Consider the following 18,333-nt stretch of genomic DNA (forward strand, 5'->3'; position numbering starts at 1 on the left):
CACCTGTTGCTTTGTAAGGGGCGGAGCCTTAAGTATTCGTCAGTACAGGTGACCAGTTTCACCACATTATGGCGCTCTATCGGGGGTGGGGGATCTGAGATGGCACAATGCCACTTGTTGAGCACTCACCCCTTTTCCAGGCACTTCTACTTCTCGTATGGTATGGGCGCCTCTCTAGCTGTTGCCCTGGCTTTTGTTCCCAGAGTGGTTGGGTCCACAGATGTTCTAGAAATGTGGGGGCCTTTTAAACAAGCTGACTCTGCGGAGAGACCGTCAGTTTCTTCCTCCACTCCAACCCCCACTGGTTTGCACAGTCAGAAGTAATGAGGCTTTATTTTCCCCGGCTCTGAAACTGTGAGCTGTGTGGTCTGGTCTATTGCTGGGAACGCTTCCCAAGTGTCCCTCCCTACTATTTAAAATGTGTGACTGTGCTTTTCGCCAGCCTGCCACTGCAGCCACCACCACACTACATCCTCTCCACCCCAGCTCTGCCCCTCCTACCTGTCTAGATGAGTTTTTCTTTATGTTTTGTTGTACGTCTATGCAGTTCGATTTTCTGGAACTTCTGGTTGTCTCTAGTTTTGAGGTAGTTGTATTCCTTCTTAGTTGTGGAGGGAGACACAACGTGTCTGTCTAGGCCTCCATCTTGTCCAGAAGTCTCCAATATTCTTTTTGTTTGTTTGTTTTGTTTTGTTTATTTGTTTATTTATTTTTAGAGACGGGGGAAAGGAGAAAGAGAGGGAGAGAAACATCACTGTGTGGTTGCCTCTCCCTTGTGCCCTCAACTGGGGACCTGACGTGCAACCTAGTCATGTGCCCTAACTGGGAATTGAACCAGCGACACTTGGCTCGCAGGCCGACGCTCAATCCACTGAACCACAGCAGCCAGGGCTCCAGTATTCTTAATGATATTGTTTTTTTAAGATTTTACTTACTCATTTTTAGAGAGAGAGGAAGAAAGGGCAAGAGCATTGATGTGTGAGAGAAAGATCAATCAGTTTCCTCTTGTGACTCCCCAGTTGGGGACCTGGTCTGCAACCCAGGCAGGTGCCCTGACTGGAAATTGAACCAGCGACTTTTCAGTTTGCAAACCAGTGCTCAATCCAGTGACCCACAGCAGCCAGGGCCTTAATAATAATTTCTGATGGCTGCGTAACAGTCAAAATAAATGTATTAGACCCTAACCATTATCTAATCTTTCAATATCTAGCTCTTCCATTGTTTTGTTATTACAAATATTGTGTGGTGCTATATTACAAATAAGTTAATCACTTCAAAATCCAGCGGTTGGATAGATCATCACTTCTTTGTTACAGTAAATTCACTTGGCTCCCAGGACACGCCCTCCTCTTGGTTTTTCTCTGCAGTCTTCTGATTTGTCCTCTTCTCCCTGAGCTCCTAATGTTGTTAGAGTGCCCTAGGACAAGACTGTCCTTGGTCCTCTTCCCTTTCCTACCTATACTTTTTACTATCCACACTCCTTTGGTGATTTCATCCAAGGTGATGGCTTTAAAGACCATCTACATGCTAATTCCCAGATTCGTATCTTCATTCCAGATATCTTTCCCCAATTCCATACTCTTGTATCCAACTTCATGTCCTACAATTCTGCTTAGACATTTAGGAGAACTCTTAACTCATGTTTGGAACTGAGTTGCTGATCTCCTTTACAAATCTTTTTATCCCAGCAGCCTTTCCTATCTCGGTTGAAGACAGCCCCTCCTAAGTCTTCAGGCCAAAACCCCTGGAGTCAGCCGTGACTCCCTACATCGCCTCTCTGCTAACGTCTCCTAACCTCCCCCACATCTCATCCCACTCAATCAGGACTTCTCATTGGTTTACCTGCAAAATGCATCCAAAATTTGACCATCTTTCACAAATTTCACTGCTACTAATTTTGTCTGAGCCAGCATCATCTCCTACCTGGCTTACTGCTATCAAAGGCATTCTTAACAGTTTTTCTTTTTTTACCCTTCTTTCCCTTGCAGTCTGTCCTCACTAAAGCAGCCAGAGTCATCCTTTTAAAATGTAAGTCAGATCATATCATTCCTCTGATAAAACCCTGCAATGGCTTTTCCATCTTACTCTGAGTCAAAATCCGTGTCTTTATAATGATCTGTAAGACCTTACTGATTACCCCTGTCCCTAGCCTTTCCCCTCTTACCTGATTTCTGACCATTCTCCCTCTTGTTCACCCACCAACTTACACTGGCCTCCTTATTTTCCCTTGAACATGCTATATTCACTCCCACCTTTTCACTAGCTGTTCTTGTCTTAACTCCTTTACCACCTTCTTGTCTATGCTTAAATCACCTCATGAGACCTACTTTGACTATTTAATACTGCAACCTAATTTTTCTTACACTGTTCTGCTTTTCCTTTTTTATAATACATAATACCTCCTAGTATATTATATAACTTATTTATATTTATCATTTTATTATCTCTCTAACTACAGTGTAAACTGAAGGGCAGGCATCTGTGTGTGTTTTATTCACTGATGTATCTCAAGCACCTAGAACAGATCTGGTATATAGGAGGCCTTACATATTTTTTGACAGTTGAAAAAACAAATATCTTTATGTACTTATATTTATGCAGTTAAATTTTTCTTTTTTAAAAATTATTTGTGATATATGCAAGCAATTTGTGTATGTAGTTCACTTTACTATTGAATTGACCTACTTGGACAATACTAGGCATGTTGTAGACACTAAATAAATATCTGTTGGATGAATGAGAGAGTTCCAAAATATCACTCAGTCAAAGGGTATGTGAACATTTTTGTTGCCCATTCATTTGTTCATCAGCTATGGAGTGCCTTCAGTAACTGAGGCACAGTACTAGACACTGAGAATACTGTGCTCGCTTTGACAGCATGTACACTAAAATTGAGAATAGGAACAATGATAGGTCTTGCCTCCTACACTTTATAATCTTATACTAGATTATTCCCTAAGAACAGACAGCGCCGTAGAAAAGGGATTACTTGATTAAAGTACTCATAGAGTTTGGCCTTTCATAAACATATTGACACTTTACAAAAGCACTGGACTAATATTTATTATCATAAGCAAAGCATAAGTGTATGGGTTTTTTATTGTTTCAGAATTTTACTACTATTAACTATTAATAGTTTTTAAATTTTTGTTAATTTTGTAGATTATAGTTTCATAGTTTTAAAACTTGTTTTAACTTATTTTTTATTAGAAAGGCTAAACATTTTTGTTTATTAATTCTTCCCACTTGAGCATTGTTGATTCCTCCCCAATTACCTGTTTGTTAATTGGGGTTACTTTTTTTTTTTTTAAAGAACTTTAATAGCTTATTGAGAGAGGATAGAATATGGTAAGAAATGAACTTTGCCAAAAAACTGGAAGAAATAGAAACTAGGAGAGCCTTTTGTGTAGGAGCAGTCTCTCGCAGGTATTTCATAGGAGTCCCCATTTTCTTTTTCCTTGTCTCCTTTACTCCTTTAGTTTTTTATTTTTTCCACCTCTTAATTTTTTAGGCTCTGACTTAGCAGTTCCACTTCTAGGAATTTTTTTCTTACAAAATAATGAAATTCTACTACTTCTAGGGACTTATCTTAATGAAAATGTGAAAAAATATGTACACAGGTTTTTCAGGGCTACATTGTTTAGACCAGAGATTTTCAACTGGAGTGCTGCAAGAAGTTTTAAACATGCAGTACCTGACTACTCACTCAGTCAGGGGCACTGACCTCTTTTCCCTTAGATTGTCAAATGAGAAAATGACAACAGCCAGTACCACAGTAGCTGTCAGTGTGAATGAATCAAAATTATACCCATTTTTGTCAGATCAGCAAAAATTACCTTTTTTTGGTATGCTGAATTTTAAACTAGTTTATGTTTGACATGCAATGAAAAAGGTTGAAAATCACTGGTTTAGACTATAAGTTGGAAAAAACAAACTTTCATCAGTAGTGAATTGTTTAAATACATTATACATTAACCCAAAAATTCAGTATTATGTACAGCCATTAAAAATAATGATGTAAACCTGGCTTTTGTGGCTCAGTGGGTTGGGTGTCATCCACAAACCGAAGGGTCATAGATTCGGTTTCTGGTTGGGGCACATGCCTGGGATGCTGGCCAGGTCCCCTGTTGAGGGTATGGAAGAGACAGTCAATCAATGTTTCTCTCACACATTGATGTTTCTCTACCTCTCTTTCTCTTTCCCTTCCCTGTCTAAAAATAAAAAAATCTTTTTAAAATATGATGATGATTTTGACAGGACATGTTAAGTGGGCGAGGAGTGGAGGGGATGTTACCAACACTATTTATGGTATGATTTCTTTTTTGTGTTTTAGAAGATACATATTTATATGTACATTGAAAAAGCCTGGAAAATGTATCCCAAAATAATAGCAGAGTTTGTATTTGAGTAGTGGGATTACCTGTGATAGTTATTTCCCTGTTGATATCTCTTTTATGTTTATCTGAATCATTTTATAAAATGTGTACGTTTGAATGTATGTAGTCTTTATAGTCAGGAAAGGAGAATAATAAACTATTTTTGCTCGGAAACAAAAGTGTAAGTTTGGAGAAAGGGCTAAGGAAAGGGTAAGATAAGTTCATCCAGCATGGAACTGGCATGAACCAACAAGAAGTACCTTAGAATCAAGGATAAAAGGACAGATAAGTGAAGGAAAACAGGAATTCTTTTGTTGGAATTGAGCTTAGGAAAATCAAAGGAGTGGTCCACAGCATCTCTGAAAGATGGCCAGAGAGACTCCAGCTGAACTGGTTCTTTAAATCTAAATCCAGAGTTGAGGTTGGAAACAAGGCTGCATAAAATCTATTAAATGGAGATTTAAAAACTACAGCAACAACAAAAAACTGCTTTTCCGTGATACAGGCCATTGAAGGAAGCAGAAATAAGGGAGTCATAAACAGTGAAGCCAAAGGGAAATAAGAGGAATAATAGGGGACATTTGGTAGGGAATGCTTAATACTGCTTTGCCTATTGAAGTGATTAATATGAAGCTCTGCTAAAATATGCTTCAACTCAAAATTTACTTCTCACTATAATAGAAAGTAATTGTTCATTTGAATTGATTCTGTGCTGTGGAGTTACTTTGGTAGTGGAAGTTGGAACTAAAAGACCAGGTTATGAGAAACCATTCATAGCTCAGAAGCTCTGGAGTTCACTGATAGGTTTTTGCTTACAACTCTGTTCCTACCACTTAACTCACACATAGTTTCTCAGTGAGTATTTGTTGGATGAATGAATGCATGAATAAGTATATGAATCTAATCACAGGAAGGAAGCTTATTTAGTAAACTGATGAAATATGTGAGCATTTATCACTGGCTAAATAATGTATACATCTTTGTGTAGCAATTATAAATTCTCATGATGAAACTAAAAATAGTAATACAGTAGTATTCCCTCACTTATCGCGGGTATTACGTTCTAGACACCACCACCACCCTCGCGATAAGTGAAAATCCACGAAGTAGGAACCTTACATTTATTTAACCTTTTCCACACTTTTATAAACACTACTTATGTTCTTAAACATATTCTACACTCTTAAACCTACGTAACTTTAACAACATACATATACAGTACCGCAAAATCCCACGATATAGCAAAAAATCCGCGATAAATCATTAAATATAATATTTTTAAAAATCCTGCGATACATTGAGGCCGCGATAAGTGAACCGTGATATAGAGAGGCACTACTGTATAACATTTAAAGATTTTATTTATTTATTTTAAGAGAAAGCGATAGGGAAGGAGAAAGAGAGGGAGAGGAACATCAATTGATTGCCTCCTGCATGCACCCAAACTGGGGACCAGCCTGCAGCCCAGTCATGTGCCCTGACTGGGAACCGAACCAGCAACATTTTGCTTTGCAGGATGACACTCAACCAACTGAGCCATGCTGGCCAGGGCAGTAGTATAATTTAAATCACCATTTTGAAAACATTTTTTCATTTATTAACTCATTCATAGCTGGAGTGGGATGACAAGAATATTACAGTTTTTAAAGCTTAATGACTAAGTATTTTATAAGTTCTAACATGATTATTGGACCATTTATATACAATAGTCCCTCTCTGTATCGTGGTTCACTTATCACGGCCTCACTATATCGCAGGATTTTTAAAAATATTATATTGTTATTTATCGCGAATTTTTTGCTATATCGCAGATTTTGCGGTACTGTATACGTATGTTGTTAAAGTTACTTAGGTTTAAGAGTGTAGAATAAATGTAAGGTTCCTACTCTGGGAGGGGCGGGTCTAGAACGTAATACCCAAGATAAGTGAGGGAATACTTTATATAAAAGGTTGGTTGGGTTTCATGTGTAAGAATAGTACCAAAAGTATCTAGTTTTCCACCTGTTGATGTCATAAGTAATTTTATCTTTTTTTGTTGTTGTTGTTGGTAACATGGTGAATTCTTTGATAGATTCATGGGAAGAATGATAATAACTCAACAAATGGAAGAAATTGTAAGGTAAGAATAAATTCACATAGTTTGTGGGGGGGGGACTAAAATCAAGTTAAAGGGATATTAAGGTAAGCAAGGTGCATATAATGGAAAAGGTTCATTTAAAAGCACTTAGCACTTTTGTCTTCTAGTAATTTTAGCATCACCAAGTGAGGATGAAGCAAATTCCATGAAATGATATCAAAATAATTTAGTAAGATTATTTGTGTATCTGTATTTCTTTTTCTAATAATATCAGGTAGTAACATAAAAGGAAACACATTCTTAATCAAATTCTTACCCACCACACTTAAAATCTAGAGTACAAAAAGTGTCTTATATAATGTTTAACAAAAATAAATGTTTCCGTCTTCTTCATTTCAAAATCATTTTGTACAAACTAGAGAGATTATTTAGTGGCCAATTGAGAACCTCTTATTTACTCTTGTGAATTTTTTTTCCCCCCTTTTGGTTGGTTGGTGGTTTTGATTTGTTTTCCTTCAATATTCACATTAATTTATGGCTACTACATGAAAGGCCATGGGGTCATTTCAAAGACTTGCCAATAGGGTGAGATTATATTGTTACTCATTATCACAAAGCCAAATTTAAAATAAATCTTGGAATCATCCCTTGAACTTTTAAATTGAATTAGCATTTCACCTTTTTACTAGAGACATGTTTGATTAAACTGGCTGCTTGAAATAAATCACTGATATGAAGAATTGAGTATTTTTTTAAATGAATTCATCAAGACAAGCCACCAAAAATAATCATGTATCAGCCCTGATTCACATTTTTTATAAACATGAACACAGGAGCATGTTCAATGAACTCTGCTGCAAAGTCTTTTGAAGTGTAGGATCCCTGTTTAAATAACTATGACTAGGTTTTTATTTTGATTTCTGTAGTGACATAATGAGGTAAGATGTGTGGATACATAGTCTGAATTGCGTTAGATATTGTGGCTGGTAAAGGGAAAGATCACTTACATTACCTCAGCCCCTACAATGGTTTAAAAAAATGAACCATGTTCTTTGCTGAAGCACCCAGAGTGTGCTGATGAATTACCTTTTATTTTGAAGCTTTCTGTCTTTATATCCGTTGTATATGCCATTGTGAGCTCAGAGTTTTTCTATTCATTGTTAGAATCAAGACCAAGTGAAAAAGAGCTATTTTGAGGATCCTGGTTAATTGATTTTGGAATATCCATGTAGTGTGCTCCAAATATGACTAGCTATTAAATTCATACTTGTTAAGCATATCCCAAATACCTGGTCCTCCGTGGTTCATTGGATTTTTTAGAGTGTTTGGTTTTGCAGACATCTTCAGAATTGGTTCAAATTTGTTTGATTTGGATGACTGTGTATGTAAGTTTCAGAAAAGCATAATGTCAACAAAATTTAAGGCTTTTTAACTTATCCATAGCAGAGTCTTATTATCTTTCTATCACTAAAAAAATACAATTTTGTTTCTAGTTATTCCTTCTTATTTTATATCTCCTTTATGGAGAGAAATTCAAACAGCAAGAAGACCCGTGCTCCAAGAAGTAGGCAATGCAAGTAATCAAGCTGTAGTGTCAGTCATGCCTAGAAAAGTACTAACACACTTACTACATGATGTTCTATAATCCGGAGTAATTTTAATTGTGCAGAACTCATGCATTTATACACAAATCACGCTATAATTTATGTTGATAATGCATTTTAAGTCTGTTTTCTTCAAAACCTGTTTATTAATTTTGCTCAGGTTTTTCATCTTAAACATTTTTAAATCATTGCTTAATCTTTTATTGTGTTTTGTGTTTAAAATTTTTGGGACTGATCTAGTGACTTTGTGAGTTTATTTACCAGCATAATTTATTTCTGAGCCACTCATCTTAAAGTGATTGAAATGCTTAAAGCAGGTGTTTTTGTTATGGTAACTAATATTGTGATTGACCTAGATAGTAGCTATTATTCTGGTTTTATGTAAAAGTAGTATTGTAAGCATAACTCAAGTACTTTCTGCTGAAGATGACATTTTAGAATTTAATTAAAATTTTAATATAGTTAATGCTTTTGGTTATTTTCTTTTTTCTAGACCTCTGGGACCAGAGAGTCTCTTGCTTCGTGGAGCCAGATTAAAAAACACAAAAGAAGTCTTTGGTTTGTATATGTTGAAAATTTTAAATTATAGACTCATGTTGATGCTTTATATAAAGTATTTTAAAAAGCACAGCACTTGTGGTCTTTTGGTTGGATAATTTATTACTTAGTTCAGAGTTACCTGTGATAATTTTCTTATAAATATTGATTTAATATAATTTTGGTTGTATTTTTTTCTTATTAATTCCGTTTTTGAGTAATAGATTAGAACCTTGCTCTTATATTTTCTTTGTCGATACTTGTGAAACTGAGTGCTAAGAAGGTAATTCTGGCACTTCTATTCATGGTAGATGAGAATCAGTATAATCTGGCATCATATTGTAGTAAACCACCTTTATACTGTAATTAATTCCATTATAATTATTCTTAGATTGGATGAATGAAACTGCTAACTCATTCATTCAGTCAACAAATTCTTATTGATATGACTTTATACCAGATGGGTCAAAAGGATGAGTAGTGCTCTTGCATTGGAGATCTATTAGTTAATTAATTAACAATTAATTTACTATGCTCTGAATCAGTTCTATGCAAACTGTGAAGTTGATGATAATCTTTATCTGTCAACTAGTTCTTCCCATTTCAGGAATGGCCCTTCATGTACTAGGAAGCTTGTTATATACTGAATGTTTACAGCTTTTGAGGTCTGTCCTCGTTCTTATTCTCTTCTTTCATCTCTCTTACCTCTCACTATTAAGCTCCCTGATTTAAGAAAAAAAAAATCCATTTACTTTTTTAAAAAATGGAAAATCACAAGTATTCATGAGGATGTGGAGAAATTGGAACCCTCATATGTTTCTGGTGGGAGTATAAATGTTGCACCACTGTAGAAAACAGTCTGGCATTTCCTCAATAAGTTAAATGTAGAATTACCATGTGACCAAGTGGTTCTACTCCTAGATATATACCCAACAGAATTGAAATAGGTGTTGAAGCAAAGACTTGTACAAGAATGCTCATAATAGCACTATTTACAATAGTCAAAGGGTAGAAACTACCCAAATGTTCGTCAGCTGATAATATATAAGCAAAATGTAGGATATCCATGTAATGGAAAATCATTTACTTAAAAAAAATGAATTACTGATGCAGCTACAACATGGGTAAACCTTGAAAACATTGTGCTGAGTGAAAGAAGTGTGACACACAGGCCACATATTGTATGATCTCATTTATTTGACGTACCCAGAATAGGCAAATTTTAAGAGACAGAGTAGATTAACAGGCTGGGTAGTGGAGGGGAATGGGGAGTGGTTATTAATAGGTGTGAGGTTTTCTTTGGGGGATATGAAAATGTTCTCAAGTTGGGTAGTGAGGATTACACAACATTGTGAATACACTAAGTGCCCCTGAATTGTACATTTTTAAAAGATTAAAATGGTAATTTGTATGTTACGTATATTTCACCACGATCTAAAAAGAGAAAAACCATCATAAATGTTCTGATGGCAGAAGCCAGAGAAAACCTCCAAGGCTTTCAAACCCTCTCGTGTAATGCTGTATTTTAACACATTCTCCAGCAGTAACAACTTTTCATGTTCTTAAAAGTTTTATGTTTGGGGGACTCCTGCGGGCCCGTGTGGAGGACCAGGAGTCCCCGTGCCCTTGCTCCCCATTCCCTTTGCCGCTACAAGTCCTTGAGTCGGCCTGGGAGTTGCCTCTCCCCTCCACCCCCTTCTTCCTTTTCCCCTCAACCCATTGCCTACTCCCCCCCAAAAAAATAAAAAATAAAAATAAATGAAAGTTTTATGTTTGAATGCCTTTAGTTGGGCCTTCTATTGTTTGCCTCAGTAACGCCTCTCTCTATTATCTCATTCTGGCTGATTTCTATAATTTTGGTGCCCTTTGCATTTGAGTTATAAATTCTGCCTTTAAAGAATAATTCTAATGGTGAAAATTCCAGGACAAATCTCTAGGAAGAGGGCATAATGAATCGTACTCTGCTTTTCAAATATTATTATTTAGGAATGAGCGTAAACATTTATTGATTATTTGTTTCTAGCCATTTGGTAATTTGTCATACAAACCGCACAACAATTCTGAGGTTAGTTTGTTTTTTTTAAATGTAAAGGTGGGGAAATTGAGACTCAGAGATTAAATAACTTGCCCAAGGACACAGAACTAATAAATGTCAGAGCTAGCAATCAAAACAAGGTCTAACTCCAGCAAAGTTTTTTATAAAGCTGGTCTTATCTGATTTCATTCACTTCCAGTTTTATTCCCATTGTTACTGTCCTTCTTGCTCATCTCAGAGCCATTAACATAGGCATAGATTTTTTAAATAGCCCTTTCCTTGTGTTTATTTACTCAGATAGATTTCCATATTATCTCTCCAGTGCTTATGAAATTATGTCTAGCCTTCAGATTCTGGCATTTAGGGTTTTTCAAACTCTGATCCCAGTATATTGTTCCAACTTAATAGAAAGTGCTTTTCTGTTTCTGTTTTTGTTAACACTGTTTGCTCTGTCTGTAATGGTCTTCCCTGCCATTTTTATTTTTCAAAATCCTTTCCTCCATCAATTCCAACTCAAATAGTATATCTTTCATTCATATATCTCAGCAACAGAACCTCCATGCCTTCCTCATCCAGCAGTTTGAGCACCTGGAGTTCCCTAAAATTGAAATTGGAAAGCCTTTCTTAAATTCCAAAAAATGAAAGCCAAATTATAACAGTTGTCAGACAATGCATTTTCTTAGATGTTTTCATGCTGGTGAGTACATTTCTCTTATGAAACATGCTAGGGGAGTATATTAAAGAACTGTCTTGTTCTGCAGGTGTTGCTGTATACACCGGAATGGAAACAAAGATGGCATTGAATTACAAGAGCAAGTCACAGAAACGATCTGCAGTAGAAAAGTAAGAACACTGTATCTTTTCATTTATTTGCAAATAAATATGACTATGGGTATGTATATTGTTACATATAAAATGTTTGGTGTATAAAAATATTTGATACGTATATACTGTCAAGTCAATACAAGATGGTGTCCTTAAGCCCTGGCTGGTGTGGCTCAGTGGATTGAGCGCCGGCCTGCAAACCAAAGGGTCGCTTGTTCGATTCCCAGTCAGGGCACATGCTTGGGTTGCAGGCTAGGTCCCATTTGGGGGTGCACAAGAGGCAGCCACACATTAATGTTTCTCTTCCTCTCTTTTTCTTTTCCCTCTCTAAATATAAATAAGTAAAATTAAAAAATAGAAAATAAAGACAAAGAAAGTGAAGATATGAATTTTTTAAAAACTTTTTTAAAGATGTTAATTTTTTAAAAACTTTTTTAAAAAATGGTGTCCTTGAGTATAGTGATGGTTTCTTATATTTTTGTATACATATACCATTTTGCACACTGTTTAACATATAATAAATGCTAAATTATGACTTTAAAAATAAATATTATTCAGTAATAATGGAACACTTGATCAGACTAAATCTCCTGCAGATAACAATTATAAAATCTGGACAAAATATTTTTAAAGTAACTATTTGAAAGCTCTGGAGAGTAACCAAAAAAAAAAGACAAATGCAAAGACTACTCTTGAAAGATGGCATCAGCAAGGGTAAAAATTTATGAATATAGCTTTTTGCCTGAGGGCACTCCAATTCATGTACTGCATAGGGCATCAGAGAGCCAGACTTTTTACAGGCTTTAGGAGAAAATTATGTATGGAGGGAGCCACAGAAGTAAATTAACTCTGAAACCTGCACATAACTTATGTCCAAATTCTTGACCGACTGTTAGACCTATACATGTGCAGAAGAGACCCCAGGGGAGTTGGTAATGAAACAGTATGTATCGGCAAGCTGAAAGATCTGAATAGACTATTTTGTTACCTGTTGGAGTGCAGATAGTGTTTGGTGTTTGAGTTTAGCTAAGTTAACTTCCTGCTGAAATGGAAATCCATACTCTTCTGAGAAACCTAAAAGGATACACTATGCAATAAAAAATAAGCAGACCTGTGAAGAAAATGTAACTTGTACTCAATAGAGAAAGCACTCAGTAGAAACTGTTTCCATAATGATCTTGCAATTAGCAGACAAAGACTTTAGAGCAGATACTGTAAATCTTTTCAAAGGCCTAAAGGAAAATGTGAGTGAACATGAGAGATCTCAGCAGAGAAATGGAAACTATAAAAAAAGAACTCAGTGGAAATTCTTGAGTTGAAAAACATGACAGAAATGTAAATATTAGAATGGCTCAACACCAGGTTGAAGAAAACAAGAAATTATCAGTAAACTTCAAAAAACAGTAGAAATTATTCCATCTGAAGAACAGAGAGAAAAATGTATTAGGAAAAATGAAGTTTCAGAGCCATTTGTGACAACATTAAGCTATCTAGCATAAATATAATTAAGTTCCCTGGAATAGAGAAGAGAGAAAAGAGGCAGCATAAAAATACTTGAAAAAATAATAATTAAGAATTTCTAAAATTTGAGGGAAGAAACATGGGAAAAAAACAAAGGCAAAGCCTGGGTTAGAGGTAAATTTCTAGTAATATATGTTTATTTAAGAGAAGAAAAGCTTAAAATTGGTCATCTAAGTTTCTACCTTAAGAAACCAGATGAAGAGGAGCAATTAGACTCAATTTGAGAAAGAAGAAATATTAGAAATGTTGAAGTTGTGAGCTGAAATCAATAGAATAGAAAACAAATAATAGGCCAAATTAACAAAGCCAAAAGCTGATTCTTTGAAAATATTCATAAAATTGATAAATCTCTAGTTTGAGGAACCAAAGGGGAAAAAGAAAAGCGGTAGGAGGGAAATACTAGAAAATTAGCAGTATTGGGAATAAAAGAGAGGCTATCACTATAGATCCCTACCTACTGTTTTCACTTTATCTACAGATAAATATTACGAACCATTTTACATCACTAAATTTTTCTAGATGAAATAGCAAATTCTTCTAAAACACAACTTCCAGAAATCAACACATAATGAAACAAAAAATCTGAAGTGTCCTGTAACTATCAAAGAGATGATTTATTATTAAAAATATCTCTACACTAAAGGATAATCTTTTAATATATGGGGCTGGAACATTTGGACATCCATTCTCCAAAAACTGACCCTTAACCTTTATCTCCCACCATATATAAAAACTTAACTCCAAATATAAGACATAAAGCATAAGAGTTTAATCTATAAAACATAGGGGAAAATATTTGTAACCTTGGATTAAGGAAGGATTTCTTAGATAGAAAACATACCAAAAAAAAATGAACCAGAAAGAAAACCCAATATTGATAAATGAAACTTCATAAAAATTAAAAACTTTTGCATTTCAAAAGACACTGTTAGAACAATGAAAAAAACATGTGTTAGAAAAATGAAAAAACGTGTTAGAAAAGTAAAAAGACATGCCGTAGAAGAGGAGAAACATTTATAACCAGGGGATAGGTAAATGTTTTTTAGGATGCAAAAAGCAGTAACTAGGTGATGCCCACCTACCTTGGTGAAGGCGTATCACTTTGTTTAGTCTACTGAATCAGATACAAATCTCTTTTAGAAACACCCCCACAGACAATCATAAATAGTGTTTCACCGGCTATATAGGCCTCCCTTAGCCCAGTCAAGTAGGAGCATAAAATTAGTTGTTAAAGCCCTGGCTGGTGTGGCTCAGGTGGAGGGTCGTCCCATAAAACAAAAGGTCACAGGTTCAGTTCCTGGTCAGGCACACGCATGGGTTGTGTATCCCTAGTCAGGGCGCATATGAGTACGAGAGGCAACCGATTGATGTTTCTCTTTCACATCGTATCGATGTTTCTCTCCTCTCTCTCCCTCCCTTCCCCTCTCTCTAAAGTCAGTAAGTATGTCCTCAGGTGAGGATTAAAAATAATTTTAATTGTCACAGCACTAAATACTTATATTAGAAAAGAAACACCGATGACAGAAACTGAAATTAAAGACAATACTATTTGCAGTCATTCCCCCAAAAAGAAATACCTATATGTACATCTAACAAATTACAAACAGGATCTGAGTGCTGGAAATTATAAAATGCTGATGGAAGAAACTAAGACCTATATTAATCTTGCCTAGTGAAATATTGTAATATTAAACCAGCCCAGTGAAGAGAAGAGGGATTCTATAGTTAATTCCTGACTTGTGTGATTTTGGGGAAATTTACAGAATAATCTTTGGGCTTTGGGTCTTCATCGGGAAGGATATAATAATCTCTTTCTCACAGAGTTTTTATAAAGACTAGACGAATTAGTAGATGTGACAAAAGTTTTATAAATCTTAATGCTATATAAACGTTAGTTATGTTTATACTTAAAATTACAGAAGTCCTGAAAATATAAAAAAATCTTAGTATAATTACACAAAAAAATAACTGGTCAAAACTGTCAGTTACTATTAACATTTTGAACAGTAACATAACTAATAAATAGGCTTAAGTCTTATATGCTGGTTATTTTATTGCTAGTAATTAGCTTCTATTGAATGGTTATTTCTTAAAAACAAAGACTGTGTCCTTTAAATAGCTGCTATAATATCATATATTTTAATACCTTATTTAATATCAGTATTACTTTCCAAGTCATATATAATAACACATGATTGATATATTTTCTTTTTCTCATTTCAGGTCAATGAATACATTTTTGATAATTTATCTAATAATCCTTATTTCTGAAGCCATCATCAGTACTATCTTGAAATATACATGGCAAGCTGAAAAAAAATGGGATGAACCTTGGTATAACCAAAAAACAGAACATCAAAGAAATAGTAGTAAGGTATTTTATGGTGTTCTTCACTCTGCTGTAAAGGAGACTTGTTTGGCAAGTTAATTCTTTGGTAGTGACTTCTGATGAGAGTGACCACTCTGACCTTTCTAAAACCATAACTACTGAAGGGTGACAAAAGAACATTGCACACCTGAAATCAACACAAACTATTGAAAGTAAACTGTAAATAAAAATAAAAAAAGAACACAGGTGAAATTAAAAAGGACATTGCAAAAGAAGAGTACCAGCCTGTTTGTACTAGCATGCTTTTTGCATTTTAGGAAGTAAGCACCCTATAAGAAATCACAGAAATTTAAATTGTCTGTATTGGCATTCCACTTTAATACTACAAATTTAGTTTTTTATTCCTGTATACATACATGAAATAAAGAGTAAGTTGATTTTCAATTCTGTCAGAATAATTCAAGGAATCTGTCAGTCTGTTGATGGTATGAAATAATAACACAGTTATATCATATAGAGTTTAAAACTGATTGAATATGGGCTACCAAGAGAATTTAACCTACAATTTTGGAAATAATTGTTCTTCAAATTTCACTTTAGATTGAAATACAAATTTGGATCTCAAGAGACCACAGGAGCAGATAATCACAGGAGCATATTTTCAGTTCCTTTCACAGACTGCATGTTAAAATGTGATACTGCTATGCCATTGAAGTAGGATATTCCTATATAATGTAAAATTTTAAGGGTTTTAAATTCTAGCAGTTCTAGCCTGGCAATTATTTTATAATATTTAAAAATTACAGTTTTTAGTTATCTGTAATTTTGAAGAGTTGAAGTAGAATGGTAAGCATATTCCAGAGGTTATAGTTAAAATTTTGCCAGAAGCAGTTTCAGGCACATGAGGCTTTTTGGTAACTTCTGAAAAGTAAGAAATTAAGTAATTTGAATTTAACCTTTTTTCCCCTCTTTTACTTTATTCTAATGAGCAATAAAACTACCAAGGAAATATGTTAAAAAAGAATTCAGTAAATGAATTTTAATTCATGAGACTGTTCTGCTTCAACATATAGTTAATGGTCTGTTTAGACATGCAACTTTCTGATAATTTTCTGCTGTACATAATGCTAAAGATACTCTCATATTTTCACTTATCGGACGATCATGTTTTTCCTCTAGATTCTGAGATTTATTTCAGACTTCCTTGCCTTTTTGGTACTCTACAATTTCATCATTCCAATTTCATTATATGTGACAGTAGAAATGCAGAAATTTCTTGGCTCATTTTTTATTGGCTGGGACCTTGATCTCTATCATGAAGAATCAGATCAGAAAGCTCAAGTCAATACTTCTGATTTGAATGAAGAGCTTGGGCAGGTAAATGATCCTTTAATTTGCTTTTCTGAATTGTTATTTTTATCAAAACAATACATGTACAAAAAACTAATAAAAAATACTAGAAGGCTTATACCAAAAAATAGCCCTACTTTGTTCCACACTTAATTTTGTTAGCCATTTAAAAAAATTCTAAAGCTGTTTTTTCCATTATCTGGTACCATATTCCTATATAGTATTCTTTCTTGATTTTTACGTTTTTGACATTATTTACTATGGAACATAAGGACAGAACTCTTACACTACTTCTTTCAAACACATACCCTGCCACATAACCATTTTGCCTCCCTATAGACTCCCCAATATTGTTGTATCACAATTTGGGATTTAATAAATATTCATTTATTGGCATTATTTTGACTTTTAGTATTGCTCACTAATTTCTCATTCTTTATGTGTGCTCTGTAATGCTATTATTTTCTTAATGCATTTTATTATCCCTAGAGCTAATTGCTCTTTTTTCATTTGCTTAATTTTCATATACCACAAACAATTCTTTGATGACTATATGAAACCTCTACGTATTCAGACACATTAGGTAATCTAGGATTCTCTTTCTCGTTTTTGGTGGCAGCGTTTTTGGAAGCTTTTATTTTTGTTTTATATTTGAACTTCTTTCTGGGCCTATTATAGAAAAATATTTTGAGACTTTGTCTGAAAACTTCTTTATTCCTTTTCTACACTTGATTAAGTAGTTAGCTGGGTAATGTATTTCAGGTGGGAAATTGTTTTCCCTCAAAATCTCAAAAACATGTTTTTTCTAGCTCCCAATGTTGTTGAGAAATCTAGTGCCATTCTGAATCCCAGTTCTTTATGTGTGATCTGTTCTTTTATCTCTGAAAGTATTTAGGATCTTTTCTTTATGCGGTGATTCTGAAATTTTATGATGATAAACCTCAGTGTGAGGGTTTTCTGTTGTTGTGTCTTGTCTGTTCTTTGCTTTCTTTTATTGTGCAGTGAACTCTGAGCCCTTTCTGTCTGGAAACACATGTCCTTCAATTCTGGTAATTTTCCTGTATTCTTTGATCACATGTCTTTTTATGTTTGTGGTTTTTTTAATTTGAATTATCAGATCATTTATCTTGATTCTTTAATTCTGACTTTCAATTTTCATTTACTTGTTTATTTTTATAGTGTTTCTGGGAGAATTCATTAAATCTATCGTCTACCTATCTTTTGGTATATTTTTGTTGTATATATTTAATTTCTAATATTTCAGTATATCTAATTAGTCTTATTTTAATTGCATTTTACTCCTGTTTCTTGAATGTAATCTATTGTTTTAGCTTTCTGAGGATGTTAATGACAGTTTATTTAAAGTCTTGTGCTCCCTGCATTTTCTTTTGGCTCCTAATTCCTTTTTCAGTACAGTCAGTCCTGCTATATAATAGGACACATGCATTCCTGACATTCATGCACTAGGCAAAACACTTAGTAAAAACCACAGGGCTTAAGGGAAAATGGGATTTAGGGGTACAACAAATATTTTGTAACATATTTAAAATACAAAGAGGGGAACCTAATAAAAACATCACTTGCTAAATTGTTAAGAAATACATAAATACTACAGTAAATAAAAATGGTGCTTTATCTTGAAAAAGATCTGACAATTATTTGTGAAAGTAGCCATCTCC

At 34.5% G+C, this 18,333-nt stretch overlaps 1 protein-coding gene across 3 annotated transcripts in view; it reads left to right on the forward strand.

Annotated features, from left to right (window-relative positions):
- ATP11B (ATPase phospholipid transporting 11B (putative)) overlaps positions 1–18,333 on the forward strand; it is a 114,428-nt gene that overhangs the window by 43,357 nt on the left and 52,738 nt on the right. For all 3 annotated transcript variants that reach the window (XM_090274394.1, XM_090274386.1, XM_090274376.1), the window contains exons 8-12: positions 6,448–6,495; positions 8,551–8,615; positions 11,391–11,472; positions 15,199–15,349; positions 16,484–16,681. In XM_090274394.1, coding sequence (XP_090130520.1) covers positions 6,448–6,495; positions 8,551–8,615; positions 11,391–11,472; positions 15,199–15,349; positions 16,484–16,681 — 544 coding nt within the window. The remainder of the gene's footprint in view (positions 1–6,447; positions 6,496–8,550; positions 8,616–11,390; positions 11,473–15,198; positions 15,350–16,483; positions 16,682–18,333) is intronic.

This window comes from Furipterus horrens, unplaced genomic scaffold (genome assembly GCF_987537825.1).
Source record: "Furipterus horrens unplaced genomic scaffold, mFurHor1.1.pri manual_scaffold_1, whole genome shotgun sequence".
In the NCBI taxonomy this organism is placed as follows: domain Eukaryota; kingdom Metazoa; phylum Chordata; class Mammalia; order Chiroptera; family Furipteridae; genus Furipterus; species Furipterus horrens.